Here is an 11,994-nt window from a genome sequence, read left to right as displayed (position 1 = left end):
CCCAGGGGGCAGGATCGCCCAAGATACATCGTATGCTGTCCTTTTGCATGGCGATCCCAGCCATGCCCCCAGGTCGGACCTGATTGAACGTGCAGCACATTCAATCTGGAAGATCAAAGCCGGTGCTCACGGGAATGTGCATCAGATCGGAAACACCTCCAAAATGCCTGATGTCATCTGATATATCGGTCCGAATGCCCGAAATCGGATGAAATCGGGCATTATCGCTCTAGTGTATGGGGCCCTTAAGACTGTTAAATAATTTATCAGCAATGCCATAAAAGAAAGGAGCTCTTAAAGGAAACAGTGTTGTAGAATAATCATTTAAGTCTTGTGAGAATTGTAATAAAATATCTATTTATTATCGCCCATAACATGTACACATCTCAACATTATAGTAATATATAGGTATAATCATTAGAGGAAAGTGTAATGTATTGTCCTTTAGACCTATAGTATATTTACATTGCCTTTTACTGTGCTGTAGATAACAATGTTCCATTTCATTAAAGCCTTCATATACTGTTTGTCTGACGTTATCTCCATAAGGAACAAAAAACACAAGAAAGTAAATCAGAAAATCTTCATAAATGACATGTTACTTGGATGTAATACTGCCTGCTTACACCCCCCATGTGCACAACATAAGGAAAAGACTATCACTCATCCTAAATATGAGCCACATAGTATACATTATTAACAGGATTTACATTTCTTTGTGTTCTTTATCTGACTGAATCAATTTCCACACGTGGCCTCTTATTAGCCAGTGGGCTTTACATATAAATATAGATTGTACGTCAATACTTAGAACTGTTTTGCTGCCAGTGATTTATCTATGGCAATACAGAAGTATACAGCAAGCTGTATACATCCGCAGATATTTTGCAAATGGATTGTCGATGTATTTTGCTTCATAATAATAATAACAACAACTATTCAGTATCTTATAGTCCCTTCATTCTCACCAGTTCTCAGTACTCGCTAAGAAATCCCTTCCTCTTAGTTGGGCTTATGGCCAACAAGGTTCTTTAAAAGATAACATACCACAATTCTACTGTAAGGGTCAATCGGATATGTTACCAGCAAGGGACCTCGGACAACCTCTCGCTGTTTCCTACATCTTGTTATGGCTGAATAGGAGGCCAAGTGGTGGAGGACCTCTTTTAAAAGCTGCATTGTATTAAGTTCCTGAATTACTGTGAACAATATTCTCCCTGGACGCCATCTTCTGGGAGGCAAAGTCTAAAACTTTGGCCAGTAGTTTGCAGACCACTAGACGTCTCCTCCAAACCTAGCGACTTAGGCCATTGTTTGGGATAATAACAGAAAAGTCTCTCTCCTGTTTCTCGGAATGTTCAGCTATGACTCTTCCTCTTCACTCATGCACACCTTCTTCTGCAGTTGTGTTCTGCACGTCCGGCTCCCACAAGAAAAACTCATGGAGTAGAGTGTTAACAGTTTCTGGACACTCCAGCATGACCATATGACTGCCCTCTTCTATCACCTTTAGAAACGTGATTAGCAGGATCTGTGGGTGTGAGCAAACACAAGAAATGAAACTGCTGCTCCAGCAACTACATGCCTTATTAAATGTAAGTTACTGGATGATCCAAAATGTAGCATCACATGTTTATGTAAAAGTTCCCATTTCGGCCCTCATTCCGAGTAGATCGCTAGCTGCTTTCGGTCGCAGCGCGGCGATTAGGTGAAAAAGCGGCATTTCTGTGCATGCGTATGGTGGCAGTGCGCACGCGCGACGTACTTTCACACAAAACTATGCAGTTTCACACAAGGTCTAGCAACGCTTTTCAATTGCACTGCTGATTGTTGAGTGATTGACAGGAAGTGGGTGTTTCTGGGCGGAAACTGACCGTTTTTGGGGAGTGTGCGTAAAAACGCAGGCGTGCCCTATAAAAACGCAGGAGTGGCTGGGGAAACAAGGGAGTGGCTGGCCGAACGCAGGTTGTGTTTGTGACGTCAAATCAGGAACTAAACAGACTGAAGTGATCGCTAGCTAGGAGTAAGTTTCGAGCAGCTCAGAAACTGCACAATCTTTTTTTGGAGCAGTTCTGCGATCCTTTCGTTCAAACTTCTGCTAAGCTAAGATACACTCCCAGAGGGCGGCAGCCTAGCGTTTGCACTGCTGCTAAAATCAGCTAGCGAGCGATCAACTCGGAATGAGGGCCTTCATGACAGAAGTGAACGTATTTGCTATTACATGTAACTAATCTTTTATTCACTTTAATTATAAGCAATTTAGACTCAGACAGACTCCCAGCACTTTCCTCCAGTAGAAAGATCAGGTAGACATTTGATGGCGTTTTGTGAGTTGCTACACATTGGCAGGGGTTTCAAGCAGCAAGCGTACAGTACACCCTGTTGGGATGCGGTCATGGGACCACCGCTCGGGATCCCGGCAGTCACCATGCCAACGCCGGGATCCCGAGCAATCAAACGCCCCACAGTCATGCCCAAACCCCACTCTGTTGTAACATTAGGTGCCAGCAAGTACTAACAGCCCATGACTGTTATTGCATGCTGTTTCAAGTAGAACTAAAAGTACCAGAATGCAGATGGGGCAGTGCATACTGTCATAGGTAGTACCACAAGTGGGCGCTACTAATGTTGGTCGCCTTAGTGAAAAATACTGGGCAAACTTAGTATAGAACAAAACAAATCACTATGCCGCCATAGTATGATAAAAATTACTTTTTCTACTTAGTATTAGTATTAGAAATAAAAATATGTAAACTATTAGTATATTTACTAATTAATTACACCCCTTTCTATTGGCAATAAATAATAAATGTGTCCCCATTATTATTATTAAGATTATTGGTATCTGATTTTCACTAGTGCAGTGACATAAACGCTTACCTGGAATTTAAAAAAAATTACTACAGAATAAAAAAATAAAAATATGATGAGTTACCTGTAAACCTGTAAATATAAAAGATGGACAGCCAATCAGGAGCAGTCTCTCGTGATAGAGAGACCACTCCTAACTGGCTGCTCATCTATTAAGTAGGCGCACTTGCCAGAGTTTAATCATTTGGTTTTAGGAGCAGTTTATGTAATTATTTTCTTATGGATTACATTTGATCAAGAAAGAAGGAGATTCGCAGTAAGTATTAGGGACACTACACTACAGAACAAAATGGGTCTGACACTTATGAGGACAAATTCATTAATTTACTCTAATAGTAAGAGGCACAATTAAACTTTAAACAACAAATTAAGAGTCATTCAGATTAGTGTATGTTTAAATGAAAGTATTTATTGTAAATATGTTTTTCTATCTGTTCCACAAAGCACAACAGCATGGAAATCATTTTTATTACACTATCAGAATACTGCTGAATCTGCATCTTCCCTGTCAGAAGTATACAGATGCCATATACATTTACTGGGGGCTATTCAAGTGTTTTGGGTGACCATTCCTGCGCTGGTCGCATTCTCGTGTCCAAATGTAAGGGATAAGCTGTGTAAAGCAGGTTTTCCCATGCTAAGGGCCAGGCATGCTGAAGTTACTCGCTCCCAGCTCAAAGCCCTAATTTGGCCAGATGAATGCTCGCACCTTAGGAGGGGTCCAACAGAAATGTGTGATAAGTGATGGTTGCCCATACCAACCACATTGCTCCCGGTCATGAGATACACTTGAATATGCCTCATTGACTTCTACTGCAAACTTACAGCATATACAAACTAAGGCTTGCAGCTGCCAGTTAACAAACTATTCTACAGGCTTAGTTTGAATCATTTACCTCTGCCATCCTTTGATCTTCATCAAGGGGAACAAATTTGTCATGCATGCCATGCACCAGCAAGACAGGGACGGTTAGCTCGGCATGGTAGACCTCATCTCCCTCTGGCCAGTATTGGCCACTCATCATGGCTCGTAACACAAACGATGACACATTAAAGGCATTACCCTCTCGCAAGAGTTGTTTCTCTTTGGCACCTTGTCGAGCAAAGCCAGCCCTGGCACATGAGAGAAAATTAATCACAAAGCTGGTAATAACAATACAATAAAACACGCTTTAGACCATACACACAACTGTACAGTATATTATTATCTTTTAGATTGTAAGCTTGCAAGAGCAGGGCCTTCTTTCCTCATGTGCCTTTCCTTGTCTAACGTACACTGACTTATACTCCTTACTCCCTTTGATGGCACCTAACCCCGGGTTTTCTATACCTGTCCTATATTGTGTTGAACTGTAAGTGCTGTTTTCTTCTTTATGGACAACAAAAACCAGGTTGCGCTTGACAATCAGAGAATGTGAAAATTTATTATAATAAAAATATTTACAACGATTCTCCCGGGAGTATGATAAAAACAATTCAATATGACATAAAATCTGCTCAATAGAATACCCCTGAACCTTAATTAGAAAGTGCTTTCTTTGTATAGAAAGCACTTTCTAATTAATTATTAAGGTTCAGGGGTATTCTATTGAGCAGATTTTATGTCATATTGAATTGTTTTTATCATACTCCCGGGAGAATCGTATATATATTTTTATTATAATAAATTTTCACATTCTCTGATTGTCAAGCGCAACCTGGTTTTTGTTGTCCATATTGTATTTGTTAGGTATTGGCTTTTCCCTTTTCCAGCTGCTGCCGACAATCGTTTACACTACCATTCACCGAGCGCTCAGCTTACTTGTTTTGCTGTTTTCTTCTTTACTCATTTGATTATGTACTGTGTAATGGGCGCTGTGGATCCTTTGTGGCGCCATATAAATAAAGGATAATAATAATAGTGATAATCTCTGTCTTACCCTTCAGATACAACAATCACTTTTATATATTGGGAGATGTATCAAGCTTGATGGTGATGGTGGTAGTGTGTGTGGGGGTGGGGGGGGGATAACAATAAGCGCTATCAATCACTGATTTTAATTAATGAACACAACAAATATGAGCTCACAAAGCATTTTCTGCACCGCCAGAATTTATTATAGTTCTTACAGTGGTGGGGTTCACTGAAAATGGGTGGTCAATAATCAGAGGATAGGTCTATGCACTTTATACATGATAAAATATAGCACTGTATATTGACATACTTCCACAGTGGAAACCAGATAAATGACTTCTGCACTGAATAGTGGTTTGGGCATCCTATCATACGGTTCTGCAGCACTACATACTGTACATGTTGATGCACCGTACTGTCTACTTGTGATGGGGTTCTGGACTGTACACTTTAGCCATAAATGTTCTGCACTGTATATTGGTTTGGGCATCAGATGTTGGAGCACTACACACTGAATACTGGTGTGCTTCAGATGATGGGAGAATTGTATAAGGGGAGAAATTAGAGGATTAGAGGAAAGTACTAATGTGACTTAGGGGTACATTTACTAAACAGTGATAAGAGCGGAGAAGTGAGCCAGTGAAGAAGTTCCCCATGGCAACCAATCAGCACTGAAGTAACATCTATAATTTGCATACTATAAAATGATACAGAGCTGCTGATTGGTTGATGGGGAAATTTCTCCACTGGCTCACTTCTCCGCTCTTATCACTGCTTAGTAAATGTTCCCCTTAATGTATTTGACTATTGTCTTTCAAAGCATAGTTTTCAATAAATTATATTGGTTGCATGACATTACAACAATTCTTGGTAAACTACCCCCTATACCAATAAGCCACACTTTCTAGTGCTGCACTGAACTTTACATCCAGTAAATGTCTTCATACATTCAGTTTTGGTTAGTCAAGCTATGTCCTTCAAACACAATTAGAAGTATGGTCACCCATAATCAGCTTTTCCTTTCCATTAACCAGTACGTAACCATGGGTCTGATTCAGAGGTAGAGGATGTTTCATTTCTGCATATGCGTCCTAGACGTAATTCGTCCTGATGGTGACTGCCAGATACATCTTGTAATTGCACGGAGACCCATGCAGTTTCGATAGGTGTTCCTGGGCGGTGGCTGGAGGGTGGTTTTCGTTTGTGGGCATGTCGGGGTCTTGCCAGTGTCAGGGACCGCATTGAAAGACACAGTTCCACTGGCAACGGTGACCATGTACGATCGGACATTCTGAGCAACCATAGGGTTGCTCTAATGTCTGATGGTGCTGCCCTTGTCCACTCAATGCTGCGACTAGTTGTGCACCACAGCGAATAAGAGCTGCAGCTGGAGCACAGAAGTCCACCTCTGAGTCAGGCCCTATGTCCTGTATAACATACGGGGGATACTACTAGGAGATTTAAACCCAACTCACTTGAGGAAGCTCCATGCAAGGCAAGGAGAGAGACAGTGTAACACACATGTGGGCATATTGAAGATGGAGCAGAGGCTGGGCTCAAGAGCTGTGGGACCGCCACCATTTATCATGACCACTTTGTGGACCAAGTCAGGATATTCATGTGCCAGGAAAGTGCAGAAGGACACTCTGAAAATATATATAAAAAATATAAAGAACATGAAGAAAGAAACTTAAAATTAAAAATAAATATCTAAAAAAAAAAACCAACAGGTTTTGAAATGACAAACCATCAGTACATTTACTCTACTGACCATTAAAAAAACTGTAGACACATTGTGGGGCATATTCAATTAGCCATGGGCTTACCGCCAGCTTGTTCAATTGCAATTCAATTGCAGCCCGGAGTAACCACAGGTTTCTGCTCAAACACTCCTGATGTGAGAACAGACATCTGCGGTAAGTAGGGCTTTTTACTTATTGCAGCCACTGCGAACACATTAACCTATAACTGTAGACACTTAAAGGTTAACCTGTGGGTTAATGCGTGTCGCAAGGAATTGGGCTTAAAATTGAATATCTCCAGGCATTAAAGCTCGAGGTTATTCTCCCGCAGTAAGCCCCATGGTTAGTTGGATATGCTCCTTTCTGTAAGTAATAGGCACACCTCACCACATGTTTTTACACTTGTACATTTTCATGTAGCTAATTGGAGGAGAAAGACAGATCCAACATTTCTATTGCCCATTGGGGATCATTCCGAGTTGATCGCTCACTGCTGATTTTTGCAGCACAGCGATCGGGTAAAAAAAACAGCAAAACTGCGCATGCATATGCACCGCAATGCGCACGCGCATCGTACCGGTGCAAACAGCATCATTACTGTGCAATGCTTCTAGCGACGATTCCATTCGCACAGCCGATCGCAAGGAGATTGACAGGAAGAGGGCGTTTATAGGTGTCAACTGACCGTTTTCTGAGAATGGTTGGAAAAACGCAGACGTGTCCAGGCATTTGCAGGGCGAGTATCTGACGTCAATTCCGGGACCTCCGTCACTAGGATCATCGCACAGGATTAGTAACTTCAGGGCTGGTCTTGTTTTGCACAAAATAGTTTTTGTACCGCTCGGCTGCACATGCGATCGCACACTTGCAAAGCGAAAATACAATCCCCCGTGGGCGGCGACTATGCGTTTGCACGGCTGCAAAAAGTAGCTAGCGAGCGATGAGCTCGGAATGAGGGCCTTTGTAAAGAGAATCTGGTATGTATTCATGATGAAACATATCACATGTATGATCAAGAATTCTCTACCTTCAACAACCTTATGATCCCATGGCTGGAGTACCACGGAGCTCCCCCCCCCACTCAAACTTGGACTTTCAGGTGGATGTGTGTAACCTGGATTCAGCTATGCTCCGACTTTGCCCTTGCCAAACTGTTCATAAATTGTGTGCATACCAGGTTGTGAAATTGTTTCTATGAATTGAGTTAATCACTGTGTGCTTTGGATGGCACTGATGGGATGCAGGCTCAGGAAGCTGGTTATTGTCTTAATGACATCAAAACACAGTATGCACCACAACAATGGCATCAATCTCAATATGCTCATAACCCCTTTGTTTTCAATCTCTAACCCATTTATCCTGCCTTTATTATTTTTTTTCTACATAATTGAATAAGTTAAGTGCCTGTAAAGTATGTTTCTGTCAGGATTTGTTTAATACAAATGGTGGAAAAATGTTCAAGCATTTGCAAACTTGTTTCTAAATGTTACTGTACAGATAATAAACATGCAATGCAGAGAATACACAACCTCAAAGTGTTGAGTGTATTAAGGGCCGAATTCAGTATACGTTGCATCTGAGATGCAATCGCATACCCCCAAATATTGGCCCAGTGTACACGAGCAGAGTCTGCACTGCACGTGTGTAGTCAGGGAGATGTGATCGCATCTCAGTAATGACAACGTCTCTGCCTCATTGACAGACAGAGGCGTTCGCAGGGTGGCGACACAGTGAAAAATGGGGGTGGGTCCAGGCCATTTTCAGGGTGGCCGCATGACATCACACTTGGCCACTGTGATGGAAAACGTGGCTGACCTGTGTCCGCCTTCTCGACCTGGGGGGCTTCCCTTATTCAGCCATGCGATCGCATCACTGGTGGCCATTAGTATTCTGGATGGCGTTGCCCTGTGCTGGCCGGCCTCCAGCATGTGATCGCAGGCAGTTGCAGTTTTGCACAGCGCATTCAGAAACCTTGATAGTGTGATCACATCCCGGAGGGATGCGCTCACACTATGATTGAGAGTGGCGGTCATCAGGGGGGCGTCAGCACTGCGTTGCGGGCCGTGGTCAGGACAATGGAGGCATGTCCGGACCATTTTCGGGGTGGCCAGGTGACATCACCGAAAAATGGTGGCGGTCTACCTGCGTATGCAGCCTAGCAACGTATGTAGGGGGTCAGTAGCAGATACTGCTTTTTAGCAGAATCTGCAAATGATATTGAATAGGGTCCTAGGGGATTTATTCAGCATGGATTGCAGTAGTACAAAAATCATAATCAAGCGATATTTGTACTACTGCGCATGCACTGCATTCACACAGCACATGCGCGGCTAGACTTATAAGGGTACCCGGCCGCCCCTACCAGCCATGTCCTGATCCCTTACTGTGCTAAAGATTCACTTTGTGGATTTAGGGCCTGATTCAGGGGGTATGGGTCGTTGGGTCAACTCAACTTAGGTCGACAGCCACTAGGTCATCCATGGAAGGTCGACATGCATTAGGTCAACAGGGACAATAGGTCGACACGGTCATCAGATGACATGTACTAGGTCAACAGGTCAACGTGTTTTTTTTACTGTTTTTGGCGTCGTTTTCTTCGTAAAATGACGGGGAACCCCAATTAGTGCACCGTGTCCCCTTGCATGGCTCGGTTTGTTCGCCATGCTTCGGGCAAGGTGCCTCGCTTCGCTCGGCACAGGTTACCATTCCAATCGTAGTCTAAAATCCTAGTACATGTCAACCTAATGACCATGTCGACCTAATGCATGTCGACCTTCAGTGGTTGACCTAATGACTGTTGACCAAAGCTGTGTTGACCTAACGACCGTATCCCGATTTAGTTTGGATCGCAGATTCAGTTTGATAGCAGAATCTGCAATCCACAAAGGGAATCTTTAGCACAGTAAGGGAGCAGGACATGGCTGGTAGGGGCGGCCGGGTACCCTTATAAGTCTATAATAATATACTGAACACCTTTTCATCATGGAATAGTGAGTATGCTGCCTTACTGACTACTAGGTGAGGTTTAAACTATTTTTGACAATCCTTTCCACTGAATTTTTTCTCCAGTGTCTCAATAACTGCTTATTCTTCGTCACTTAATACAATCACGTTTGCAATGATGGAGCGATTACTTTATACATTTTTTTTTAAATAAACATCAACAAAGTACAGTCCCAAGTTGTAAAGAGGAATCTGTAATTTAGCTGCATTAATGTCATTCTTATGGCTGTCCTTTACCTTGACTTGCAGGTTTTGCCACTGGAAATGAAAATATTAATATTTACAGAATTCACACATGATGTCCCTAGCTTAACAGGATAAGCAAAAATCTGTTACGTTTTACTATATCTGGCATCCAAAGAGAAACAAATGGGCGTTTCTGGACTGAACAAATGTCACATTGGCATGTGTGTCTGTTTCAGAATAATTAGGGCTCTGGCCATGCTTGCTGCAGTAGGCTGGATCTTTTACATCCCTCCCTTACTAGACTATTAATTGCCAATGCTTCATTTGTGATAATAGAGACTATCCTCAATAAAAACTGTGATACTTATTTTGCATTTTGGCATATTTAATGCAAACCAACTATTCATTATTATTAGTTTAATAAGCATCATACTGGTGCACTGCAAGATATCATCTACTAATATATGTACAAGACAACTGTATAGATTAGGTCATCTTAGTTACCAACTCACCCATATGAATGTCCTACCAAGATGTTCTTCTTCTTGCCATAGCGCTTAAATACACATCTCATGTCCTCAGCGAGTGCATAGAAGGTATAAGCAGCACCAATCTGTGGAGCAGCACTGGAGCCATGCCCCACCAAATCTGGAGCTACCACTTCATACCCGAGTTTAGAGAAGAAATCCATTTGTTCTTTCCATATGTCAAGAGAACCTCCAACACCATGAATGAAAAACAGGACCACGTCAGAATGCGTGCCTTTGCAGCTACTAACTCGTCTTTGGCAGTCAACCAACACTACCTTCTTCGGCTTGCGTTTTCTACGCCGCCCAGGTGGTATATCACTATCCTTTCCTGCTCCACCTTCATTGCCTGTGCTGGTGAAATCCGAGAGCTCAACCTCCACTGTTCCAGCTTGCTCAGTGTTTCCATTGCGACAATGTAATATCTCAGAACGAAGAGCGGTACCCAGATTTTCTATTACTAGTTGTCCATTACGATAGACAGTTATTCGACGTTTGCAATGGACCAATCCTCGTCCTGAGTTTTTCACTTCCTCTACATCTTCCTCCTCCCCACCTCCAACACGAGAGGGTAAGATGTGCCGCACTCTTAAGACACGGCCGGGCTTTACCTCGAGAAAGTCGTAGCCATCGCTGGTTTCCGAAATATCTGCGGGACCCACAGAATTTGGGGTTTTGCCTGTCAGGCAGTACATAATACGCTCTGCAATGCTGGTCAACATGGTGTCTCCTACAAGATGATAAATTAACAAACAGTAAAATCAGAAACGGTATACCTGGGTCTTAGTACAACATAAAACGTAGTAATTAGCTCTGTCACTGCAAATTATTATTTTTGTATAAATATAACATGCTTAATTAAAATGTCAAAAAATAGTGATGTTATCATCAATTTCATTTATTTCTTGAACCTTTACCTTTAATAAATGCTTGGCTAATGAGAGTTTCTTTAATAAATGCCTATCCCTTTTGTTCATCTATTTGACAAATATAAAGTAATCATTGGAGTTGATGTATCAAGTGGTGAAGAGTGTAGGAGTGGACCAATGGAAAAGTTGCCCATAGCAACCAATCAGCATCTACCTATCATTTTATAGAGTGTACTTGATAAATGTTTCCTGAAAGCTAATTTGTTGGTATGGACAACGTCTCCACTGGTCCACTTCTCCACTCTTTTCACTGCTTGAAATATCAACCCCATTATGAGAAAAGTAAGATAAAAAACAGCTAACCAATCAGCTCCTAACTTTTTTATCTTTTCAAACACAAAATGTTACATGGCAGTTAGAAGCTGATTGGCTGATACTTTATCTCGTTCCACTTTACCACTCTCAAAGGCTTAGTACATGTGAGGTATTCGCCAGATTAGAATATATCTGTAGCTGTGTTTTATAGTTTAGGATGAACATATTTAAAAGAAAAACATGTCAAAGCAGAAATTCCAACAGCACAAACATTTGATTTACCAATATCAATTATTCTAAATGGTAACCCCTTGTATATAGATTTTCTCTGTTTTCTATGTTCAAATTTACAGTAGGCTACGTCACTAAATAGTCAGGGGGGGCTACAACAAACAATCTCTAGATTCAGCTAGACTGGGCAGTGGTCGGGTAGGCATTAGTGAATAAGTGAGTTTTGAGGGAGTTAGGATTGAAGGTTAGGAGAGAGTCTGATAGGCAGAGCATTACATACAGTAGATTGGGAGCAGCATGTCAAATCTTGAAGGTAGGGGTGAGAGGTGGTTATCTAAGGGGAGGAGAGATGGTGA

The 11,994-nt window shown here is 42.0% G+C and overlaps 1 protein-coding gene across 1 annotated transcript in view; it reads right to left on the bottom strand.

The window, feature by feature from the left end:
- Nucleotides 1-331: 331 nt before the first annotated feature.
- Nucleotides 332-11,994, bottom strand: part of ABHD8 (abhydrolase domain containing 8) — a 44,901-nt gene continuing 33,238 nt past the window's right edge. Inside the window, exons 2-5 of the mRNA XM_063914590.1 lie at nt 10,209-10,953; nt 6,241-6,411; nt 3,768-3,984; nt 332-1,531 (exon numbers count right to left, since the gene is read on the bottom strand). Of these exons, the coding sequence (XP_063770660.1) occupies nt 1,379-1,531; nt 3,768-3,984; nt 6,241-6,411; nt 10,209-10,945 (1,278 nt within the window). The 5' untranslated portion in view covers nt 10,946-10,953 and the 3' untranslated portion in view covers nt 332-1,378. The remainder of the gene's footprint in view (nt 1,532-3,767; nt 3,985-6,240; nt 6,412-10,208; nt 10,954-11,994) is intronic.

Source organism: Pseudophryne corroboree, chromosome 1 (genome assembly GCF_028390025.1).
Source record: "Pseudophryne corroboree isolate aPseCor3 chromosome 1, aPseCor3.hap2, whole genome shotgun sequence".
NCBI classification, from domain to species: Eukaryota; Metazoa; Chordata; class Amphibia; order Anura; family Myobatrachidae; genus Pseudophryne; species Pseudophryne corroboree.
This window is presented reverse-complemented; position numbering and strand designations above follow the sequence as displayed.